At 37.7% G+C, this 26,045-nt stretch overlaps 1 protein-coding gene across 3 annotated transcripts in view; it reads left to right on the top strand.

Moving 5' to 3' along the window:
* The first annotated feature begins 2,142 nt into the window (after nucleotides 1-2,142).
* Nucleotides 2,143-26,045, top strand: part of DCP2 (decapping mRNA 2) — a 46,521-nt gene continuing 22,618 nt past the window's right edge. For all 3 annotated transcript variants that reach the window (XM_014842897.3, XM_070517582.1, XM_070517581.1), the window contains exons 1-4: nucleotides 2,143-2,550; nucleotides 12,827-12,978; nucleotides 18,919-19,046; nucleotides 19,482-19,580. In XM_014842897.3, the coding sequence (XP_014698383.1) occupies nucleotides 2,498-2,550; nucleotides 12,827-12,978; nucleotides 18,919-19,046; nucleotides 19,482-19,580 (432 nt within the window). In that variant the 5' untranslated portion in view covers nucleotides 2,143-2,497. The remainder of the gene's footprint in view (nucleotides 2,551-12,826; nucleotides 12,979-18,918; nucleotides 19,047-19,481; nucleotides 19,581-26,045) is intronic.

Genomic DNA, 26,045 nt, shown 5'->3' with positions numbered 1-26,045 from the left:
GCTCGTTTCTTTACCATTGGACCCTCGTGGGTGGGTAAACCCCACTTTGCCTTCCACCATTGTTTCACTGCCATCATTTAGAGACCTCTGAAAACCAGACTTGAGCTCCAAGTGGACAACTAAGAAAAAGAGTCACTAAAGTGAAAAAAGTTCTGTTGGGACAAATAGAATGCACACCCAGCAAAATAGAACTACTGAAGAGGCTCGCCCTCACCCTTACCAATCCATTACACCATGCTGCCTGGACTTCCAACTGCTAGCATCTGCATTTCTTTGCTTTTTCTGCCCACCAGATACTGCCTTGCTGCCTTTCTGGCAGGCTGGGATGCAGGTCCCAGGAGCAGCCCTCAACCAATGGCTGATGGAAGTTAGTATATAAATACTTCATCTTCTTCACCTCTTAAGTGGGATAACTCTGAGGTGTGCATTTTGTACTGGCCTCCAACGTTCCCCACAGAGATTAGCTCCAGTTGCCCACAGTGCTAATTGCTTCTTTGATAATTATCCTTTTATTGGCTTTTTTACCTTCCTTGACTCATTTCCCTGCTCTGCTACCAGTCTTTCCCGGTATCACCTCCCATATAAACTACTTGCTCTCAAATCCTTGTCTCAGGGCCTGCATGTTAGGAAACCCAATCTAGACCCGTACTGTGCCAGGGGGATTAGATAAAGCAAATGGAATCCTCCAGCCTCTGCTCCCCTATTTGACTTCTAGAATACTTCCAGTTTGGCCTCAAGGATTCTCTCTTTAGGGAATTTGACCAGCTGGAAAGAATGACCTACAGACACCAATGCCATGTGTTCCCAACCAGCAGCCCAGCCAGATCATCCAGGAAACAAGTCCCACCCTCCTGCTAGGAGCTTCCAATGAGCTTTTATAGCATAAGACCCCAGTTTTTTAATTCCCTACTCTTTACTACGAGTGAACAGTTGAGGACCACCAGAAAACTTCTAATGTGACAGATGGAGACCAAATTAATAGCAAAAAGCAGCTGAGAGGAATAAGAGACTATTCAGGAAGAAGACAACTTTTAAGATGCATTATTAATATCTTCATAGGGATAAGAAATCTATGAAGCAAGGCTATGACACCACAACAATAGGACATTTGAATTCAAAAGACAGAACTCTAGAAAAGTAAAAACTCTATAGACGGATGGAAGATAAATTTGAGGAATTCTCCAATAAAGAGCAAAAAAACAAAGATGGAAAATAGATGAGTGAAATAGGTGGTAACAGGGCACTTTGATATCAAGTTTGGGCTTGATCATATATCAGAAGCTGACGTGGCTGAGCTATCAGAAGCTGAAAAGATAGTAACCTGTTCACATCTGAACAAAACTTGGGCAGTTATACAGGCCAAGAATGGAGGCAGAGGTACTGGTTAGACAGCTCTTGCACCAGCGAGGAGAAATAATGCGAACCTGATGTAAAGACGGCGGGCACTTGGACAGAAATTCGGAGAAAAGATGGGAGATTAAAGGGTAGAACGGACTAAACTCGGGGCGGAGCAGGTGTGCGTGGGCCTGTGGGCTTGAGGTAAAAGGAGGAAGCTGAGGAACAGGTGGATCCAGAGTTTCTCCAAGGATCCCAAATGGATTGGACTCTGTCCATTAAGCAAGATGAGGAATGAATGAGGAGTAGCAGATTGGAGTGGTGTGAGTGTGTACGAGTTGGAACGCAGATTCCCGAGCTCAGGTTCAATCAATCAACATTTTCTATGTGACTAGGTATCAGAAACTAGGATAAAGTCCTTGTCTTCAAATGCGGCGCCGGGTGCCCGAGAAGAGACAGAAGTGAGCCACCACAAAAATGACAACCCTCTTCAGAGGTTTGCTGTGAAAGGAGGCACAGCTCCTAGCCTGGACGTGGCGGTGGCGGCGGTGAGTATGCGTGCAGGACACCTGGTGACAGGAATCATGAAAGCACGCTCGCGCTGAAGGCGCCAGCGAGCCCGCCCCGCAGAGGTAGGAGCGCCGGCTCAGTCACAGAGAGGACGTACGGGTCACGCCGAAGTCCCGGATGTTGGTCTCGGGTTCTACAGCGAAGACCTGAGCCCTTCAAACTTCCTAGTAGTGCCAAGGAGGCATGGTGCGCGTGCGCATATCCACCCCGAGGCTCCGTCAGAGGCGGCGGGAAGTTGGTTTTCTGAGCAGCTACTGAGCAGCTTGAAGACGGATTGGAGACGACGGACCAATAAACAAGCGTTTCATTGGCTTAGCTTGCTTAGGCTTTCGATTCTCCAGCTTCCCATTGGGCCTTTCAAGCAGAGCAGGGGCGTGACTCCCGGGGCTCCGCCCCACGCCTCGGCCCTGCCTCGGGGTCCAGGGCTGAGGGAGCGGGACGGAAGTGTGCGGGTCCCGCCCCTTGCCGCTCTCCGTCTGAGCTGCCGCCGCTGCCGCTGCCCGCTCTCCGGCGAGCCGGAGTCTCCTTGCCGTACCCTCGGTCCCCGGCCGCGCGGAGCCGGGATGCACTGCTCCTGCTGTGGGTCCTCATCATGGAGACTAAACGGGTGGAGATTCCCGGCAGCGTCCTGGACGATCTCTGCAGGTACCGCGGCGCCCCGCGCTGCCCTGTGCCCCTGTGGTCCCCTCCTGGTTTTCTCTCCGATTTGCCGACCCCGGAGGCCTCCCGTCTCCTCCCCCGCCCTCAGCCTTGTCCTCGCTTTCCGGTCTCGCCGCGGCTCCTTTTCCCCCGTCGACCCTTCTCTCCGACGACACCACCCGTCTTCCGCCGCAGCCTCCCTGTTTCTCACGCCCCCCTCCATCCTTTCTCGCCGAGCACCGGAATTTCCTCATTTTCTTAGTTCTCCAACTGTTTTGCTTTCCCGCAAGCGAAGCTGCTTCACCAAAGCCTGGGTCTTTAGGTTTTTTTCGGCTGCCCAGTCCCATTGCTTTTTCGACCTTTCACAGACCGTCCGCCCACTCCCCCCGTCTCGTCCCCCAGTTCTGTAGAAAGACCCCAAGGTTTCAGGTCCTGGAATCCCAGGTCCCCGGATCTCCGCAGGGAGCAGTTTTCGAACTTGCTCTTTGCCCCGTGTGTGCTTCCACGGCCGTGGCGTTCTCTAAATTGCGGTGAAGAATTACTCTCTAGTTCATCCCAAACTTATGGGAAGCGGGAAAAAAATGTCTAGAGCTACTTTTCTTTTCGTTTCTTAATTATCCTTAAAGGAGATTCTCAACCGCAGGGTTTTAACTCAGTGTATACTTTCACAAGAGAAATTTTCTCCATTCTTCCCTTTTTCCAGCTATGATTTCAGATAGCCAAACACGTGTGAAACGGACTTAATTCTTTCTTTTCCCGAAGTAAGATTTTTGATGAAGTAATACCCTGAGTTGTCGCTGGGCGTAGGTACGAGTTGTGAAATGATTTAAATTACAAGCGAGTAATAACACCTTTTCAATTATAGTTACTGTATTTATGTCAAAAAGTCTGACTTTTAGTAGTGTCGCAGTCACGCTTTAAAAAAAAATTTTTTTTTTAATGGGAAGGAAAGAACTAAGATTTGTGGAGTTAGGACTGTATGCCAGGTACTGGGTGCTCCCTTCACATTTATCATTTTATTTAACCGTCGAAAACAGCCCGTTTGGTAGGTGTAGTTATTTCCATTTTCGTCTCACAGATTCAGAGAGGTTGTAATTCACACAAGGTCACATTCATCCTAAGTCAGAAAATCAGATTTGAAACCTAGACTTTGTTCTCTACAGTGCTTGTAGTTTTTCTCCTACCCAGGTGGATGTAAGAGAAAATCGAACCTAACATTTTATACCTCACAAAAGAAAATTACGTGTAGAATAAGTAGGCTAATTTGCAACTAATACGAATTAATGTCACTGTACTTTGGTGATAGTATTCTTATAACTTTTGGAATATGATAGATTCAAATGAACCACTTAAAAGACGCTGTCTCTGATCCCAGATTTCATAAGAAAAAAAGAGATTTGATGTTTGTGTGTCTGTGTGGATAAATGACTAGAAGAACATGTACCAAAAGTGGGATTATGATTTTATTTACTTATCATTCCAAGATTTTTAAAAGGATGCGCATTTTATAGTTTGAAAAAGTATTGAAGATGAGTATTTGGAAAGGCACGCAATAATTATATATGGATTAATAGAGATATAGGTTGATTTGGGAGAAGATGGGTGATCTTATACTTTTTAACAGACATCTAAACTAATCTTCCTACCAGTGTGAGATTTATTTTGTGTGTTACAGAGGATTACATCATTTAGAGAACTCATATCAGACATTATGAAGGTAATTGATTTTATGAGTGGGACATTTTTACTCACAAAATAATTATGGTGTATTTTGTAAACAATATGTTAAACATCTGTTGAGTGTTAAATAAAGATTCTTACTTGGTTTTCCAGTGAGTGTATTTAAGCTATTTTTTACAAATCTTTTGGAATAGAATAACATTTTTTTTCTTTAAGAAATTTTTTTTGCAATTATTGTTTTGGCTATATAAATAAGAATGATATTTTTAAGAATTAGGGCTAGCTACTTGATAAACTAGTAATAAAATCAAAAAACCATTTCTTAAAATTTTAAGTTTCTAAAGTAATACCGTTTTCCAGTTAATATTTATAACATCTTTATTAATTAATTTAAAGGTTTTTTTTTTTTTGTGAGGGATGTTGGCCCTCAGCTGACACCTGTGCCAGTCTTCCTCTGTTTTGTATGTGGGACGCCGCCCCAGCATGGCTTGATGAGTGGTGTGTAGGTCTGTGCCTGGGATCCAAACCCACGAACCCCTGGCTGCCAAAGCAGAGCTTGCAAACTGAACCACTACACCACCAGGCTGGCCCCAATTTAAAGATTTTTTTTTTTTTTACCACTATTTTTTTTTTTTTTTTTAAAGATTTTATTTTTTCCTTTTTCTCCCCAAAGCCCCCCCGGTACATAGTTGTGTATTCTTCGTTGTGGGTTCTTCTGGTTGTGGCATGTGGGACGCTGCCTCAGCGTGGTCTGATGAGCAGTGCCATGTCCGCGCCCAGGATTCGAACTAACGAAACACTGGGCCGCCTACAGCGGAGCACGCGAACTTAACCACTCGGCCACGGGGCCAGCCCCCAATTTAAAGATTTTTAATGTTAACAATTCAGGCTTTCGATTGTGGGCTTTTAAAGAAACTTTTACACTTAGAATTTATGTTTAATATATGTAAAGATAAAGCTTAAGTTGAAAAAGGTTAATTTTTCTGTGCTGCTTTGCTCTTGATTTATGAGTTTGGTCTTGACTCTTGTTTTTACTCCTTTTATGTTTTCCCCAGTTCTACTGCTTATAATTAGTGTGTTTAAGAGGTTTTTTTGTTTTTTGTTATTTTGACTTTTGATAAATTACATATTCCTGCTAATCTTGCCTACTTTAGTCAATATATTAATATGTTTTGGAGAAATGTAAAACTTGACAGTGATTTTGATGTGAAAAATTAGAGCACTTAAGTTTCCAAGATGTGCCTTTGTAATCATTGGACTGCTTGTAACTTAAGATATGGAATGTTATTTTTCAGATGGTTTAATATGCAACATTTAATTTACTGGAATACTATGCAGCCATTAAAAATGCCAGAGGCAGTTAGCAACTAGTAAACAGGGAACATATTTGTGTCTTGAAAAGATGAACACAGTATACTGTTGAATATAATGCTTAGTCATTTGATGCCTTTTGTTAAAACAAATTTTTAAATGTTTTGTGTATATATATTTGTGTATGTATGCACAGGAAAAGTCTGAAACTATGTATACCAGACTGATAACACTGGTTACTTCTGGGTGGAATGGTATTAGAGGAGAGGAAGGGAAGACTCTTGTCTGAAATGTTCTAGTGAACAAAATTGCTTCATAATAAAACATGTATGTATATATAAAAAAGTAAATGTGCTTGATTTTATGGTGATACTTGCCTTTGGTGCACCATGATTTTTGACATTAAAAGTCAGATACAGAGTTTTTCAGTACTGTTTAAAATGGCTAATAGTAAAGAATTAAAAAGTATGTTTTAAAAGTAAATACTGAAAACTACAATTTGGTAAGTTGTTTCTCTTTTATAGAAGTGCTTGGAGTTTTTTTTAAAGCCCCTTTAAGAATTAAATGGTGAGGCCATTCTAGTGTTAAAAGGAGAAAGATATTTTCTGGCAACTAATGTCGCTGCTATTTTGGTGATCGCATAGGTTAATTAAATAATTTGTGCTTATCTTTAGCTTGCCGTTTTAGTGTTCAGTTTTACTGAAACATTTTTGTACTAATTGCAGTCCTTGTGCTGATGTTCTTTCTATCTGTGGGAACACTGAAGAGATGACATTTTGTGAGGTGGGAAAATTTTTCCCATAACAAATTGTTGTGGAAAGCATTTATTTCAACTATTACTATATACATATATGTATATACACACACTTTTAAATCTTTAAAACAGATCAAAAACATTCACAGAATGAAAGAATTGTGTACTTTTTGTGTATCAAAATTTCCTTTTTCTTTTTAAAGTTTCTTAAAGAAGTCAGCTTTTAAATATTAAAAAGCTATACTCATGTAAGGTTTAAAAAAAAATCAAACAATACAGATGAATTTATAAATGAAAAGCAATAGTCTCTTGTCCTAACCTTTTTTATCCTATTTCTGCTCTCCGGACCCTTAACTGTTTTGTGTTCAATTCTTCTGGTGGATACTTTAATATTTTAAGACATGCTTGCACCAATTTCTTGTTTTATCAACTTTAGGTAGTAGATTGAGGATTTAGATTACCTTTGTAGATACTACGTAAGGGTTTAGTTTGCCACACTTACTGTTGCCCTTGTCCTGCTTCCAGTGCAATTATATCACTATTTTAAATTGTTTCATTGGTTACCTTTGTGACTTTAATATACTTAAAATTATATTTCTGTTTTATGAACTTAGAGACAGTATCTCTGGAGTCTCTGTTTGATTAGTTGAGGCAATTAGTGCCCTATCTTTTCTTTCATTTCTTTCTCTCATTCCTTGGGTTTCTATCCTGATGAACTTAAAATAAAAATAAAGATTGATAATGCTTTACATTCCATTTTGTAACCTTAAGAAGTCTGCTATACTTTTTGACTGTCGTTTGATTGCAAAAGCTGAATAATGATAGCATTTGTTATACTGTATCACTGTGTACCTATTTTTCACAGTAAGGGCAAGGCTACAGTGTCTAGGATTTTCTTTTCCTTCAGGCCATAGTTATGGTCCCTTTGTAAGGATCTTGAAAAGAGGATGTCCAAATGAATTTTCCTTTCTTACATTCTACAAATTCGTCAAAATGATGCTGCATTTTAGTTTTTTTTTTCTTTCTTTTTGGTGAAAGAAGCATATACTTTCTTCATTATTCCCTGATTCCTTCTAGCTATTCCTGAAATCCTTTTTTTTTTTTGGATTGTCTTTCTGTTCTAGTTTTGGCTTTTTATTTCACATTTAAACTATGATTGTCTTGTACATCTACCCCCCTCCCAACACACATAAAATTTCTAGCTGCCTTTTTTCTCCCATCTCCTCCTTTATTATATATCCTCGGTTGTACCCTCAATTATACCTTCTGCAGAACTCTTTTTTCCTGGAGAGTGCCCTCTTGGAGACCTCCAGTCTCCTAATCTAGTCTGGACTGGTTGCTTCCTAGACTTGCCAAACAACTGGCATAGAATTCCCTTTCACAGCTCTCCCAGGATGGACTATTCTCTCTTGAATCTCATGTTTTATGCTTTCTTGGTTTTCATTCTTGTTTTGCTGGTAAACATTCTAAAGTACATTCCTTTGAGGGGGTCATTAGGAAGTAACCTTTCTGAGTCCTTATATGGCTGAAATGTCTGTTTTTCTTCTCATACTTAGGCTCTCAGGTGGTCCAAGGTCCACACTTTGAGTAACAAGGTTCCAGGAGATATTCTCAAAACTATCATTTCTTCAAGGCCAGTTTTTTAATTTATTATATTTTTTGTCATGCCCCAGAATTTTCTTAGATGTTAGGTGATTGTTGGTTGCCTCTTTTTTTTTTTTTTTTTTTTTGGTGAGGAAGATTGGCCCTGAGCTAACATCTGTGCTAATCTTCCTGTTTTGTATGTGGGTCGCCATCTCAGCATGGCTTGTTGAATGGTACGTAGCTCTGCACCCAGGATCTGAACCCATGAACCCCAGGCCGCTGAAGCAGTGTGCAAACTTAACCATTACGCCACCAGGCTGGCTCCTCTTGGTTGCCTTTTTATCTTTAAGATGAGGCCATAGAGGGCCTTATTGCCAGGGTTCTCCTTTATGTGGGTAGGTAGGGAGCTGACTCTTATACTGGGGGACCCTTGAAAACCACTGTGTGGGAATTTTGCTTTGGGGTGCCAGTATCCAAACCTCTCTGTTAAAGTTAGAAAAGAGCCTCAGGTGGTGTTCTCCCCTCCCCCATTCTTGTGGGAGAAACTCCTGACTGTCAACGGAGCGAAAGAGGAGTAGACATTCTTCTATTACGTAAACGTAGACAGACTTTGGCACACACTTTGGCTGGTGTTTCCCATTTTTTGGTCCTTTTTCTTATTCTCATCCTCCAGCTTACCTTTCTTTGCTTGGGGGCTTTTCTGGATTGGGATGGCTATGAGATTGGATTTCTCTTTGTTCTAGGCATTTTCTTACCACGTTTTAGGTTGTGGTTAGTGTCCTCTAGAAATTTGTTGAAGTGGGAATTTCTAGGTAAAGATAGTAGATTGAATGCAAACATCTACTCTACTTAAAGAGTGAAGTTTTTTGTTTTTTAAATTTTAAATGCATAAACTTACAAGGAAAGGAAGAATAAGTGAAGAGATGAGCAATAAAATTTGGGAACTCTAAAGCAGAACAGAAAGTGGTATATGCTTTAGCAGAGTTGGTAGACCTGAATGAGAGACTACTGGAGTAGTGTCAGTCTACTCCAGAATAAAAGAATACTGGAAAATGGCAGAAGTGAATTTATACATCCTATATCCATACTGAAAACCCTCAGCCCTTTTCCCCTGCTCAGCTCTTAGAATATGACAGGCTGGCCTTTACCTTCCGGGTAGGAGATTAGATGGTTCTTCTCTAGGCGATCTGACTAGCTCATGAGGAAAGATACCGATATTGGAGGTTCCTCAATTAAATGTCTCAGCCTGAAAACCTTAAACGGTGCCTCAGTTTGGCAACCCTCTTAAATAGCTTTATGATCTGTCACACTTGAATATGAACATCAGAAATAGGGTTCTTTACATGAAAGATAAAACTAACAGAAAAAAAGCTATGGGAAGAATCAAATTATGCAGGTAGAATGAAACTTAAAACTGCATTGATCTTCTTAGATTTTTACAACTATGAAATAACAGGATAATCTATAAAAGCATAATTTAAACAATTAAAAAGAGCATTTGGAAATTAAAAATATGAGAGCAGAAACAAAAACTTCAAAAGATGGCTTACGAGATAAAGTTAAGAACGTTTCCCAGAAAATGTGTGTGTAGAGAGAATTAGAGTAAGAAGTATCAGAGAAAAGTAAAAAATCATGAGGATCAGTCCATGATGTTCTTCAGCACTGAAGGATGTGAACTTCCAAATAGGTAAGGCCCACTGAATGGCTGGTAGAGTGGATAAAAAATAGTCATTGAGAAATTTCAGAACACTGGGGACAGGAGGAAGAACCTAGAAGTTTCCAGACTGAAAAAAACAGATATACAAAGGATGAAGAATCTGAATGGCTTTAATTTTCTCAAAATCAAAATTGGAGGACCGGCCCCGTGGCCGAGTGGTTAAGTTCGCGCCCTCTGCTTTGACGGCCCAGGGTTTTGCGGTTTGGATCCTGGTTGCGGACATGGTACTGCTCATCAGGCCATGCTGAGGTGGCATCCCACATGCCACAACTAGAAGGACCCACAACTAAAAATATACAACCATGTACCGGGGGACTTTGGGGAGAAAAAGGAAAAATAAAAAAATCTTTAAAAAAAAAAAAATTGGAGGCTGACAGGAGAGAGCACTGTCTTCACATCAGAATTGTGATGGAAAGTGTTTTCCAAGCTGGACTTCTTTACCCAGCTAAACTATCAAGTGTAAGGATAGAGTAAACATATTTTCAGATATATATGTCAATATTTATCTCTCCTGCATCCTTCCTTGAGAAGGTATGAGAGGATGTACTTCATGAAAACAAGGATGTAAATTAAGAGGAAGAAGACAGGATGCAAGAAACACGAGAGCTATATAGGATAAAGGCAGGGAACCATAGGATGCTAGTGAAAAGACAGCATAAGACGACAGATGTGTATCAGGTGTAGACAGCATCCAGTCCAGATTGATACAGATCAGAAGGCTCAAGGATAGTCTTCAAGATGAAACTGATGCATATGAATTAATATCTTGAGAAAAAAATTTAGGAAGGTTGAATTAGTGACGAGTGTAGAGAAAACAAAGGCAGACAATAAGACTTTTATTGATTATGGGGAGAACAAAGTGCTGTTTGTCCTGTGTATACCTCCCGGTGGTCAGTCTGAGACTTGGGCAGTGGTTTCTGTCGTAGTTCAGTTCACAAAGTCTGTGGTGTGCTGTTTATAGTCTAATTCAAGCTTGTGCAGCTCGAGGTTGAGCCCAGAGTTCATAAAAAATTTCTTGGGGCCATTTTCCTGAGCTGTTCCTCTACTCTCTCCCTGGTACTTCTCATTTCCTTGTGTCTCCCTTTTTTGGTCCTGTGGCCAGAAGCCACTCTGCCACGCACTTCATGTGACTCTGCCCATGTCTGGGACCAAGTGGCTGGAGGATAAAAGAAAAAAAGAGTGGAGGTTGGCCCTACTCTCTTGGGGCTAGCTAGCTCTTGTGATTGGAGAGGAAGGTTCCTGTTTCTCAGGGTTGTAGCCTCTTTGGGTCCCTGTTACAGCCACTATTGCTGCCACCTCTGTAACCATGATGGCATTGCTTGGGGTTTGGGACATGAGAGAACAGAGAAAAGAGAAAAATGGGGAGTTTCCCCCACTGTCTCTGAGCAGACCCTTTTGGCTTCCTTTCTAGATCCTTCAGGCAGAACCAGAGAGTTTCTGGAGCTTTCTCTGTCCTTGCTGGTGCCCACTTCCAACCCCTAGTCGAGCCAGGGGATACTAGAGGGTGGAAAAATGGTAAATTCTTTTTGAATACTGGTTGTCGCCCCCAGTCTTCCTGTTATTATTTACTTTTCACAGTTCTCAAATAGCTGCTCCATTCATTTTGTCCAGATGTTATAGCTGCATTTCATAGGAGGGACAAAGTGAAGTGTGCTTGCTCTGTCTTACCAGGAATAGGAACCTATGTAATCATTTAAAAGATAAATTATAACTATAACTATGGCACTATCAGTATATGCCAGACAGTTTGCTAGACTATGAGAATAAGAATATGCAAAGATATTGTACATTATCTCAGTGAACTAATTTGGAAGAATTTATAGACAATAATAGTAAAAATCAGATAGTTGCTGTAATGGAGTGGGAGTCTGAAAGAGTGTATAAATCTGTTTGGAGGAGTCTGGTGTACCTATATAGGAGAGGCACTGTTTGTAAGTTATGGAAGATGAATTAGGAGTTTGCTAGATGGACAAGAGAAGGGGAAAGTAGATATAGTGTGTGGATGACAATTTAGGATAGTTCCAAGAATTAGGTATTGCTGAGGGTAAAGACTCGTGGAGTGATAGAAGAGGTTGTGCAGGTGAGCAGTGACCAGATCTTGAATGCCATATAGAAGAGTTAAGTTTTATATCTTAGGTAATGCCATCAAAGTTGCGTGTGTTAATACATTTTGTTCTTAGTGTATGTGCAGTTTAAGCTCCTTTTCTCCAAAGTTTTTCTATATTGAAATGTAGATGATTGTACATACATTTGTCCTGCTTTTACTTTTCATTCCCCTATTGGAATGTTACATTATTCTTATAATTTAAAAGTAATTTTTTGATTTGAAACTTGGAAATAATCAAAAACATTTAGCAACATAGCTAGGGAATAGTGTAAGTGATCAAACTGGGTGATAAAGACTAAAAACCAATGGATTTGTTTTTTGTAGTTCAATCTGTCTGTAAAGGTTGCTAGAAAAAAGGATTATCAAAAATGCTGTTCAGTGGAAGAAGCAATTGGTGGTTGCTTAATGACTGCTGTAAATCGCATTCACTTAGATTTATAAATTTTGACTTGTTCGTTGCACAATATAGGGGTTCATTATCTTAGTCACATACATACATATAATATAGTATACATTTATGCTATACATAAAATAAATATGTCCCTTCCCCCCCGCCCCCCCCCCCCAGCCAAATGTACTTGGAAAAGACACTTTAGGATTTTTATAAGTGAGTATATTTTAAAGTTAGTTCGAACTCAGGATCTGCAGATGAGGCTCTTTGGGAAATCTAGTCTGTTAATAAGGAACAGAGTATTGATTTCTTTAATATTTCTTTGTAATACTTTAAATGTGAAGATTAAGTTGTTAACATCTTTTCTCTTTGGTTGTATGAATATATTTGCCTATATTCTTAGAAAATATTACCAGACATGGGAGGAAATCCTAGTGAAGGTTGTTTTCTTGTGCACCTTTAATTTATTGTTAGTGAGTTCTTACGTTTATCTCTGTACTTGTGAACAGAGGGTAAATGGCCTCTTAAAAAAAATTCTATTATGAGTGAGATACGTGTAATATCTTTTTTTCCAGATTCATCTTCCCTATAGTAATTTCCCCCAAATTTTGCTTCCTTGATCAGCACTGCTCTTGGTGCCTTATCTATGTTGGTGGGTCAGAAATGAAGCAATTAAATAGGTTAAAATGAATTGTTATGGTTTGTAAATGTAATTTTTGTGTTTTTTGTTTTTGACAGCCGATTTATTTTGCATATTCCCAGCGAGGAAAGAGACAATGCTATCCGAGTGTGTTTTCAGATTGAACTTGCCCATTGGTTTTACTTGGATTTCTACATGCAGAACACACCAGGATTACCTCAGTGTGGGATAAGAGACTTTGCTAAAGCTGATATCCTTTTTATTACTATAATGACTGTCATTCTTGTTAATAAAATATTTTAGCATAGATTTCCTTTTGCTTGTCTTTGAGATTTATAACCTATTAGATAAAACATGCTTGATTTCTAAAAATTGTCAAATATAAATAGTAGGTACAATTTAATAGTATTCTTATTTTTATGTAGAGGACCCCTTGAAGTGTGCACTGATAATTAGAGTTTAATTTGATTTTCTTTTCCTTCAGAAATAACTGGCCTATTTCTAGAACCGATCTGTTTTTTACTTTCCTCTTGCTATTCCATTTAACCTGGTGATCTTTAATCAGATTACTACCTTTCTGAGATAGAAATTCTTAAATAATTATTGAATACTTACTATGTTCAAAGCAGTGTTTTTGGTTCTGTGGCAAATACCAAAGAAATCCTTGCCTTCAAAGAAGCCCCACACCTTCCCCTGTATTTACAAATAATATAGAAACTTGACATAATTTATTAGTTATAAAAAGATTCACATAAATAGTTAAGATTATAAAAGAAGCTATGTCACAGGGCAAAAAATTGATGAATTTCTAGTGGTCCTGATATTATGTTTTTAGGATTTGGAAAAAAGAGTGGAAAGATTTTAGGAAAATTTATATTTTTAAGGGAATATAGGATTTTCTAAATAGAAGTAGGCAGTGTGTTCCAGGTAAAGAAAAGAGATTGAGCAAAATTGCAGAGTTGGAAAGAATTAAGGGATATCTTGGGAAGTAAATCAGTTTGTATTGAGCAGAGTGTTCTTACGGGGATATAAAATAGGAGATATGGATGGAAGTATATAGGGGGTATTTGTTGGTTCTTAAATCTTGAGCCTAAGTGCTTTGATTTTTATTCATTAGGTCATTGTTTTTAACTATAAATCATGTGTTCAAATGAAATTGTACCCACAAGTTTACTGTACTACCCTAGAGATGGAGCAGGAGTAGGTGACCTAAAATAACCCTCATACTCAGCTCCTTGTAATTTTCCTTGAGCCCCATGACTTAAGGAACCCCCCAGGGCTCTGCAGAAAATGGATGAAACACTTTGTTGTAGGTAACTGTTAACCATACAGAGTATTTGGGCAGGGCTAAAGAATATTATTCAGATCATTCGAAAATGGTATTCAAGAAGACTTATTTGGCAGGATAGATTGAACCATAGGGTGAACTGTTATATTACTTGAGATGTGGAGCAATAAGGTCCCCAGCCATAGTAGAGGGACTACAAACAAAAGACTAAAGGGGCAGATTTAAGTGGAAGAAATAATCAAGCTATTTGACTGATTAAATATGGAGAAGTAAATGAGAAATCAAGGGGAATAGAAGTACCATTGAGCACTGTCTTTGTTAAAGGCTTGGTGATGGATTCTGTGGAGAAATCCTGTAAAACTTTGCTTTTAAGGAGCTATAATCTGGTTAGAGAAATATGATCAAAACCAGCAAATCCTCTTCTGTGGTTTTGATCGATTTTGCATTGACTTAGAGTTCTACCAGAGCAACTTTATATATTTTGGGGTTCTAGATAAGATTTTGTGTGTGTATACACATGAGTTTTAAACTTTCCTTGCTGTTAAGAAAAATAAAAAACCTCTGTTTTAGTTATGTTTCTTTTAATTCAGTTATATGGAGAAAAAAACTTTTATTGCTAGTGTGATAGACTTCATTAAATAACTGAGTGCTTACTCTGTGCCAGGCATTGTTCGGTGAACAAGGTCCCTATCTTCAAGAAGAAGAGAGGGAGACAGGAAAGGAAATGATTATAGTGCAGTATGGTAAGTTATGACAGGGTAGTACAGAGTTCAGTAGGAAAAGAGGAGAGGGATACTCAACCCAGATTGAGAAGTAGATCAAAGTTTCCTTTGGAATACGTAGTCTCTGTGAGTAAGGTCTGTGTGAAAGAGTGAAAAAAATATGATTGGGTTGTAGAGTAAGTGGGGTGTGGGACAAGAGAGAAGCCAGAGAGTAAGTCAGGGGCTAAAGCATGTCAGGGTCTCGTAAGCCATGTTTGTTTGGACTTTATCCATAAGAGTAGTGGGAGAATAGAGGAGATTTTTTTTTAATTAAATTTGATTTTGGAGAAAAAATTTCAACTTACAGAGAAGTTGAAACACTATTACAGTGAACTGCTGTCATACCCTTCTTAGGTATTTACCCATTGTTAACGTTTTGCCACATTTGCTTATTTCTCTCTAGGGGTATTTTGAAAGACAGCTCTGGAATAGTGTAGGCAGTGAATTGGAGCAAGGTGAGACTGGGAACCTAGTTAAGATGGTGTTTTGCTAATTTATGAGAGAGGAATGGAAACCTGTGATAGAAGTGAATGGAAGAGGTTAAATTTGAATGATTGGTGTTAACTTGGATGTCTGAGGAGAGGTGGAAGGAAGAATCAAGGATGGTTCCCAGGTTTCGGATTTGAGCAGTTGAGTGGATGGATGTGCCATTCCATTTTTGTTTTTTTTTTATTGAGTTAATGATAGGTTACAGTCTTGTGAAATTTCAGTTGTACATTAATGTTTGTCATTCGTGTTGTAGGTGCACCACTTCACCCTTTGTGCCCACCCCCCACCCCACCTTTCCCCTGGTAGCCACTAATCTGTTCTCTTTGTCCACATTTTTAAATTCCTCATATGAGTGGAGTCATACAGAGATTATCCTTCTCTAACTGGCTTATTTCACTTAACATAATTCCCTCAAGGTCCATCCGTGTTATTGCAAATGGAATGATTTTGTTCTGTTTTACAGCTGAGTAGTATTCCATTGTATATATATTGTGCCATTCCATTTTTAGGAAAATGAGGGGAGATTTTGTAGGGGAGTTGTGGGTTCAGCATGGACAAGTTGGTTTGTGGTATACTGAAGTGGAGAGACTGCCTAGAGTAAAGTTAATAGCGTGAGTTCTGGAGCCGGATTCCTTGGGTTAGCTTCCCATCTTTGCCATTTACTAGCCATACAATCGTGGACAAATTGTGAGGCTTTTCTATGCGTCTGTTTTCTCTTTTGTAAATTGTGCATAGTCTTGTGATTTTTCTTCAGTAAGCACTCAGTAATACGGGTATAGAATGGGTATTCTGGATTTGTTCCTGGGTTGAAGTTTTGCTAGGGAGCTATATTCAGAGAATAGTGGGGCAAAGGAATTTTGGATATTGCTAAGTGATTAATTAAAGTGATGGACCAGATTGTTTAGGGAAGGAAATAAGGGCAGGAGGGTGCTAATATGAGAAAGTAAAACAGTCAAAGATTGATGCAGAATAACGACGATATAGTATGAGTAAATAAAAGAATGCTGCAGAAAGTTATGGTCAGAATGTTTTATTTTAATCAAACTACCAGAATAGTTGTAGTGATGGCAGGGTCTAGAATAGTTGCTATGGGAGTTAGTCCTGGAAGTGGGAATAGATGTGAAGGACAAGGAATACAAGGAGCTGAGGGCAGAGCTTGAGATGAGTTGTCCATGGAGAAATTGACACCATCTAAGGTAATGGTAGCGTTTTGAATGGAAATTACTGTCTAAGTGATTGTTTATATCTAGGGTAGATTTCTCATGTTTTTGAAAAAATGTTTAAAATAAAAAGAGTATATAAAAAATTATTAAATTGTTTAAAAAAAAAGATTGTATGTAATACAAGTGGACGTGTGCTTAAAATTCTTATATTCTTTATTTAATCAGTGTAGCCTTCTATCTTTCTTTTAGAACTACTGTGTAAGGCCCAGTAACCCAGATTCCAGATTCAAAGTAATTTGGTTTGGGTTGTCAAGAAAATGAGACAATAGTCAATTAAGAATTGTAGTAAAAATTAGAAATGATAACTAACAATTATTCAGTGCATGTTGTAGGGTTTTTTGAATTAAATATGTTATGTCATTAAATAAAAATGGTTTTAAAAAAATTTCCAATCTCATGTTTGTATTGAATTACTTTTATACTTTTAAGTGTGAAGGAAGATTGAAGAGTTGTTAGTGGGGAAATTGATGTCATTTTGGATTGGGTTCTGTTACTTGCTAATTGTGTAGACTTGAGCCAAGTACTTAATAGGTTCTTTTCAAAGTTAATTCCAAGTGTACCTTGAACTGTAGTTGTTTGCTTCAGTTAACTCACTTATTTTGTGCTGGTTTTGGGGTAGGAAAAAAAATGGATAAATGCAGAATGTAAATAGTTTCCAAAGTTAAGTCAGTTGATTTAATTTCTTTTGCTAAATCTTTCTTCTTTTGTTAAAGAAATTGTTTAATGGGTAGAAAAATGAGGTAACACTGATTTGTGGAGACACTGATGCACTTAGAAATTATTAGGTATGTTGTAGGGAGAAGAAAGAGAGAAAAACTGGGTAAGCATCGTCCTCTCTAAACTATTGAAAGTTCTCTCTGTTCCTGGGTATTTTTATATGTGTTTTTCTATGGTTAAATTTTTAATGGAAAAAAATCCATTTATATGAAATTTATACTTAAAGAAAATCTGTGATAACTTTAGAACGCAAAAGGGATTTTACTAAACATCTAAAGCCAGTTTTTTATTGGGAAATACCTTTCAGAGTCTTAGCAAGCCCGTGTAGAACCATGGGGCTTTCTGTAATGATTAATATTGTATCCAAACTTAGTCCCTTTTTTCCTCCTCAAATGAAGGCATGGAATAGTTGAGATTAGCCTAGTGCCTGTCCTTTAACTACAGTGTTGTCATAGATGGTTGACTTTTCAGTCTCTTTGAGGGTCTCTTTAATTCTTACTACAACTATAAAACCAAAACAGATTTTTAAATACAAAGCTGTAGAACTCATAAAATTTATTTTCATAAAATGAATTTAATGTGATGTTTTTATTTAAACCAAACCGCCGATCACAAGGTGAATATAATGCTGACTTCTTTGAGGGTGTTTTGACGTACCTGTTCTACTAGTTTTTCCATACCTTTTTTTGGCCCATCTGTTATGAAACTTTCCTTTCTGTATTATCTTGGGAAGTCATTTGACCTTAATGCATCATTTGCATGTTAGGTTTCTTCTGTTTTTAGTAGCCCACAGCAGTTAAGGTAGTACTAGTACCAGTATGGTCTCTGAAAACAAGTAGTAGTGCTTTATACATGTCTTCATCCAAATGACTGAAAATCTGCTCATTTTACATATTTTTAGATTGTCAAAATGAAAACACACAATATGTAAGTCTTTGTAGAGGACTTGAAGACCCTTAAGAATATGTCTTCAATGTTAGAAGCACTGTCATAAATTACAGTTTTTCCCAGGCTTTTCATAATTAACAGTGTTGTAGTGATGAGGCATTTGATAGCATGGACTATTGGAAACCTGAGCATATACTTTACAGGTTTAGGTTTTATTTACTTAAAAAAGAAATTATTCTGCCTGATTTTGGGGGGGCATACCCAATCCATTTTGAAACAGGCTAATACCCAGATTTACCTTTCTCTAATATCCTTAGTAAATCTTCATCTTAAAAGTGTTTTTAATTATGAAAGCAATATATGTGTATGGTAAAGAAATTCAGCAGTAGGATACTTCATTCCTAGTTCTACATCCTGGAGTTGACCACTCTTACCATTCTCCCTCTTGCCCATCTATGTGTACTGTATTTCTGTTTCTTGCTATTGGTTTCAGTATCTGTTGACTCCTTATGTGATGAATTTGACTGACTTAATGACAAGTATTTGAAGTGTTCACATGGTCCTGAATTTATTTAACTTAGGGATCCAGCACTATGAGTATCCAAAGCTTACTTGATTTGTGTCTTGGTTAAATGCAGAAGTTAACAATGACAAGTTTGAGAGAAAACAAATGTGAAAAAACAAAAAAAGGAGTAAACTTAAGTGAGGTGAAGATTTGAGTAATTTCATATAAAATACCTGTTTGGTGGAAATACGTGTCTTCCTGTATCTAAGTGCTCAAGATATATTAAGGGAGAAAGTATCTTCCTTAACATTGTGTATACTCTTCAGTCATTGTCCATTTTTGCTGCCTCAAGGTGAAGATGTGGAAAAAGTTTTGGATGAATGGAAGGAATATAAAATGGGAGTACCAACGTATGGTGCAATTATTCTTGATGAGACACTTGAAAATGTGAGTGTAATAAAATAAAAGATTTTTAGTGAAATAGTCATCAGCTGTTTTCATCCTATTAATAAAATATTTGTGTTATTTCTGTAATGTTCTGACCTGAGGTTTTAAAGTGTACTTAGCTTTTTAGTGCTAAAAGATCAAATTTTTCATATTTTGTCTGCATTTTAGGTCGTAATATTTTATACTTGTTGCAGTATGGCTTATTGCAAAGAAGTGTCACTTCGTTGTTGAAGAAATGCTTTTTAAAATGGGCAGAATGTCTTTCTTCTCCCTACTAGTAGTATATTCAGACTCATGGAAGATATCTAAACCAAGTGCTGTGTAAAATTACTGGTGATAACAGTTATCTGAGTAAGGAGAAAAACACCTTTGGCTTTTAGAACCGATGATGGGAAAGGAAGGCAAGTTTTATTTTTATCTTTGCTTATTTTGTAGGTACTACTGGTTCAGGGGTACCTAGCAAAATCAGGCTGGGGATTTCCAAAAGGAAAAGTAAATAAAGAAGAAGCTCCTCATGATTGTGCTGCTAGAGAGGTGAGTTATTGAAGTTTCTAACACAGTGACATTTGGTGGTTATGTTTTGAGGGTCTTTTTAGCTATAGAGACTTACTTGTTTGGACCATCTAATCCTCTTTCCAGAACTTGACTGCATGAAATAACTTATCTTTTATAATATAACTTTTGATTCTTTTGTCCACATCTATCATTTATTCTTCCCTTGTTTCCGTTTTCTTTCATTGTTCATCTTTTATTTATCTTTTTAACTCTTTTTTATTGATGGTATCTTCTCCACCTTTCCTTTTAGAATTGGATTTGCAATTGGTAAAACATTTTGGTTAAAACTTGTTTTATGTTTATAGTCTTGGCTTCCAGGTAAGTGCACAATTTGGACTTTTCTAAGAAATTTGCATTGCTCAAAACTCACTGTACCTTCCATTGCCTATAAGATGAAGTTTAATTCTTCAGGTATTGAAACTCCCTCCCCTACCCCCAACACAAAACTTAGCCATTCCTAAATTTATCTTTCTTTCTTCTCAGTTAAAAGGATTTATTCTTTGTCCCCTGAATTTGACTGATTTGTTTCAGCCTCTAAACTGTTGCTTATCTTATTTCTCTACCTGGAAAGTTCTCTTGTCTTCCTGCCCATCCAGATCCTATCTAGGTACCTTTCTAGACCCAGCTCAGATTATCCTTTTTCCCTGAAGGACCTTCCCACAGCAATGAGATAGTTTTCTAGGTCCAGAAAAGACACTACATTAATTGGAATGACAGAAATTTCAGTTAAATTGAGTGAGATCAGCTGTCTCCATAATTGGATCTTCTTGGAGGAACTTGGTGGAAATCAAAACCTAAACTTACAAAACTGAAGAAGTATCCCAATCCCAAGGGATCTACCTGCACCTACCACTACAACCCTCCATCTGATGAGTTTTATACACTGTATTGTAAACAGTCAGGATGATGCAGAAATAGGATATTTGGGGTATGAGAGAGAGAGAGAGTTAACCTGTGAACTGAGGCACCCAGTTTTCACTTTAGTTTATCTTATTTATTTGTTCTCTGCTCTGGGATACCAAGATAAGAGGTTGTCTTGTCCATGTGGTGCTAATTTTAGTAATGATTATAGATCACCACAATGTGTGAGAAAGTACATACAATTTATTCTTAGGGCATGGGGCGTAGGAAAATGGAGTGTGGAAGATAGGATCTAAAGAGAATCTTGTGGGGAGGGGTACAACAATTATGAGAGGTTGTCATCTCCATTTTACAGATGAGGGACTGAAACATAGAGCAGTTTAGTCACATGCCCAAGGTCTCACAGTTAGTAAGCAGCAGAACAGGGATGCAAACCCTGGTGAACCCCGGTTGGGCTCTGGAGTCCATGTTCTCCACTGCTATGATACAGGCAGCCAAGGAATATTTGTAAATGGGTATTTCTAAACGTACACATGCACCAATGAAAACAAAAGGAATTTGTAATTTTTAAGTATATCTTTTTCTAACAACACGTACCTTTCTGATTTGGATCAATATGAATTTTTTTCTTCTGTTTTAGGATTTTTGTCTTGCTCTGAGGAAAGCACAGGTATTCTGCCGATCCATAGTCCCTTAATTTCAGGGGAAAAGGTTACCCTTTGATAATAAGAATTCTAACTTAAAACCTTTCCTATCTAAATTACATCCTCTTTTTGCTGATAAAGGAACTTGTCAGAAAAGATTTGGCTTTAATTCCTGTAAGTTTTTGGATTAGAATTTTTAAAGGCAAGTGTTTTGACTGTTATTCTTGATTTTTAAATGACTACCTTTGTCATAAAGAGAGAAAAGTTTTGAGGTTAAGGTGGAACATTGCTGTGTTAGTCCACTCAGGCTGCCATAACGAAATATTGCAGCCTAGGTGGCTGAAACTGCAGAAATTTATTTCTCACCGTTTTGGAGGCTAGCAAGTCCAAGATCAAGGTGCCTGCTTCTTTGGTTCCTGGTGAGGACTCTAAGCTTGCAGATGGCTGCCTTTTCACTGTGTGCTCGTGTGACCTTTCCTGGGTGCTTGTGTGAGTGCAGAGAGTGTGCTCTCTCTCTTCCTCCTCTTACAAGGGCACCAGCCCTATTGGTTTAGGGCCCCGCCCTTAGGACCTCATTTAACCTTTATCATCTCCTTTTAGGCCTTGTTTCCAAATACAGTTACATTGGGGGTTAGATCTTCAACATGAATTTTGAAGGGGCGCAGTGCAGTCCTAGCAGTTGCCATTTTTGAGAGATGAAAGCATTCATCTAGCTGTCCTAGAGTTGCAGTGTGTGCTTCTGCCACTTGGTGGTACTGCAGCATAATAGAAACAGGGAACCACCGGTGTTAAGTCTTAGTTGAAAACCAGATTGTTATTCCATCCTTTATAGGAGTTTATATTAATGTCACATTGTTCCTTTTAATTTTCACTTGTATTAACATAGAAGGAGAAGTTTTGTCTTAATTTTCTACTTGCCTTTAGTTAGACTTAGGCTGATGTCCTAAGTACTTTTTCTCTTGAAGTTATGTAGTTCTGCCATGGGTGCTTACCCATATTTTAAGTGGTTAATAACATTTTAATTTGGTTATTATTATAACAGTTTTATTTGGTTTATTATAATTTTATTAATGTTATTATTTCACTATATATGGCATCCAGAGATGTTTTGTTATGCTGTGGCAGAATGTGACACATCCTATAAAGACTGTGTATGTGGGCTGAGCTGAAAGAACCAGTGGTAAGCAGGCTTCTTAGGGAGAAGGTATGAATAATTGTAAGTGGAAAGCTAAGGGCCATCTTAATTAGTAATTTCCAATCTTCTCTTTGACCTTTTGGTTCACCTTTGTTAATTGGGTTATTTCTGATCACTTTTATTCAGTGAAGTAGATTTAGGACAAAGGTGAAAAGTGTTTTCTAGATATTGTTGAAAGGATGTGTTAGGATAACCTCAGTATATTTTTGTCGTCAGTTGTGGTGAAATACCAGCCATTCTTGAAAACAAGCAAATGATACTTGGCAGTTCACTTGTGGTTTCAGGATTTCATATTGTTGCTTTTGTTTGACAAAACAATATATTTTATTGTAATGAAGCTGACTTTACTATGCATTTATATGATTTAATCTTGATAGAATTTGTACAGGGGAACTATTGGTTGGTTTATTCTCTCTCTTCCTGTAGGCTTATAGGACATAGATTATAGCTGGAGAATTTCATTGTCTGTCTATGCTGGTGCTCTTTGGGTGGCTCATTTTTAAATCTTACTTAGAGATTTTTATCTGATATCATTGGAGAAGTTAATGCTATTCCATGTGCCAGGAAAATTAACTATGAATTATAATACAAGAATACGTTTGATTCACAGAAAATGTGGCATTAACATTTTTGTCTTTGATGTTTGTACATGTAAGTGATCTATTAAAGATTTTTTCTGGGAAATGTTTGATGAGAGTGAATACCTGATTTTAGAGTCAAATCAATCTTTATCACTTTCAGAATTGAGATCATATCTGTTACTTTATTATATTTGTTCTTAGTTTGATTGTACAGGGCTTGAAGCTACCTGTGTTAGCAGTGACGGCCCTTTTCATTTTGCCTCATACTATACTACTTCCTCTTTCGAGCTATCTAAATGGAATGCCCTTTTCTTCTTACCTATCTGGCAAACTCCAGTTCATCCTTCAAGTCCTAGCTCAGATGTATCTGGCAGAATAGGATACTGTCCATGACAGCCTTCCGAAGGTGAGCACCCCAACTCACAACTCACGCTTCACCTCTACCCAGGGCTGAGTTAGGCACCCTGATTCTGTACTCCCACAGGACCCTCCTACCTTTTGGAACGTATATCATTTTACAATTATTTTTCTCTTTTTTTAGGCTGAGCTCCTTAAGCAGTGCTTGCTTTTATTCATTTCTGAAGTCAGTGCCTAGGACAGTATTTGTCACTTACTAAGCACACAGTACATATTTGAATGCACAAAAAACAACTAAACATTAATTATATGTGACTCCTTAAAAATTGCATTAATACTGAGATAATTTCAAGTATAGTGAAAATAGTAAGAATAATACAAAAAAAAGACTCACCCATTAATATTTTGCTGGTTTTGCTTTATTACTTTTGATACATATGTATGTGTGGTTTTTATTATTATTGCTGAATAATTTAGGAGTAAATTGCACATATAATGCTCCTTAACCCTTAATTACTTGTGCATGTAAATTTTAAGAACTTGGAAGTTCTCTAATATAATCACAGTGTAATTATCAAATTCAGGAATGTAACATTGATAGGAGCTGTTATCTAATGGACAGTTCATATTCGGATTTACTAATTGCCCCATCATGGTCTTTTTCAGCTGTTTCTACCGTGTCCCCCATCCAGGGCCATGTGTTGTATTTGCATTTAATTATTGTGTGTCCTCAGTCTCCTTTTAATCTGAAGCGATTCCTCAGTCCTTCTGTAACACTTACTTTATTAAGGGAATATTCAGTTAGATACTGTTTGTACACAAAGGTAACAGGCTTTGCTCTCAAGGAACTTAAGACTATACAATTTACAGCATAGTTTCTAATTATTATACAGACTTAACGTGACTAGGTATGTATACTTACTTCCAATTATAAGGTATTCAAAGGAGGGAACTAAAGAGAATAGTTGTAAAAACAGCATTAAGTACCATCCATAAATTATCTTTTGAACTTTTTTTGTTGAAGGATAAAAACATACAGTGCACTAATCTTAACAGTTTGTTTTTATGTATGTATATACCTGTGAAACTACCACGCAGTTTAAAATACAGAATCTTTCCAGCGCCTCAGAAGATTTTTTCCTGCCCCTTCTCCATCAATACCTGTTTTCCCCCACACTTCCTAGAGGGAACCACTATTTTGACTTCTGTCACCATTGATTATTTTTGCCTGTTCTTGAGCTTCATATAAATAGGATTTTGCAGTAGGTACTCTTTTTGTTTTGTGTCTTTGGCTCAATATAATGCCTTTAAGATTCATCTGTATTGTTGCATATATCGGTAGTTGGTTCTTTTTTAATTGTTCTGTGTAGTGTTCTAGTGTACAAATATACCACAATTCCTTATCCATTCTCTAATGCATTGGATTTTATCCAGTTTTTGGCTATTATGAGTAAAACTGCTGTCAATATTGTAAATAAGCCCTCATTTCTCTAGGAGTGGACTTACTGATTCATAGGGAAGCTGCGTACCTACTACCAATAGTTTTCCATGTATAATTTTACCAATTTACATTCCCACCACCTGCATATGAGAGTTCTAGTTGTCCTGGCCGCCTCGTGGAATTACCAATTTAAAAAATGTTATCCCACGTTCATGGATGGGAAGAATTAATATTGCTAAAATGTCATTACTACCAAAACCCGTCTGTAGATTCAGTGCAATCCCTGTCAAGATTCCAATGGCAGTTTTTACAGAAATGGACAAAACAATCCTAAAATTTATATGGAACCACAAAAGACTCCGAATTGCCAAAGCAATCCTGAGAAAGAAGAACAAAGTGGGAGGCATCACACTTCCTTATTTCAAGCTATCCAGTAAAGCTATACAGTGATCAAAACAGTATGATACTGGTGTAAAAACGGACACACAGATCAGTGGAACAGAATTAAGAGCCCAAGAATAAACCCAAGCATATACAGTCAGTGAATATTTGATAAGGGAGTGGAGAAAACTCAACTGAGAAATGGTGCCAGGAAAATTGGGTATTCACATGTAAAAGAATGAAACTAGACCCTTATCTTATACCACTTAGAAAAATTAACTTAGATTAAAGGCTTAAGTGTAAGACCTGAAACCATGAAACTCCTAGAAGAAACTATAGGAAAAATGCTCCTTGACATGAGTTTTGGCATTGATTCTTTGAATGTGACACCTAAAGCACAAGCCACAAAATATTAAAATAAACAAGTGAGACTATATCATAAACTAAAAAGCTTTTGCATAGCAGAAGACAATCAACAAAGTGAAAAGACAGCCTACAGAATGGGAAAAAGTATTTGCAAACCATTTATCTAATAAGGGGTAATATCCAAAATATATAAAGAACTCATACAACTCAATAGCAGAAAAGCTAATAATCCCATTAAAAAATGGGCAAAAGACCTGAATAGACATTTTTTTAAAGAAGATATATGAATGGCCAGTAAGTACATGAAAAGATGCTCAACATCACTAGTCATTAGGGAAATGCAAATCAAAACCACAATGAGATATCACCTCACACCTGTTAGAATGGCTGTCATCAGAAAGACAAGAGAGAATGAATGAATGCTGGCAAGGATGTAGAGAAAAAGGAAACCTTGTGCACTTTTGGTGGGATTGTAAACTGGTACAGCTATTGCGGAAAAACAGTGTGGAGGATCCTCACACTGGATCCCCAGAATTAGAGCTACCAAATGATCCAGCGATTCCACTTCTGGGAATCTATACAAAGGAAACGAAAGCACTAACTTGAAAAGATATCTGC

The sequence above is a fragment of the Equus asinus genome, chromosome 9, assembly GCF_041296235.1.
Source record: "Equus asinus isolate D_3611 breed Donkey chromosome 9, EquAss-T2T_v2, whole genome shotgun sequence".
Taxonomy (NCBI): Eukaryota; Metazoa; Chordata; class Mammalia; order Perissodactyla; family Equidae; genus Equus; species Equus asinus.
This window is presented reverse-complemented; position numbering and strand designations above follow the sequence as displayed.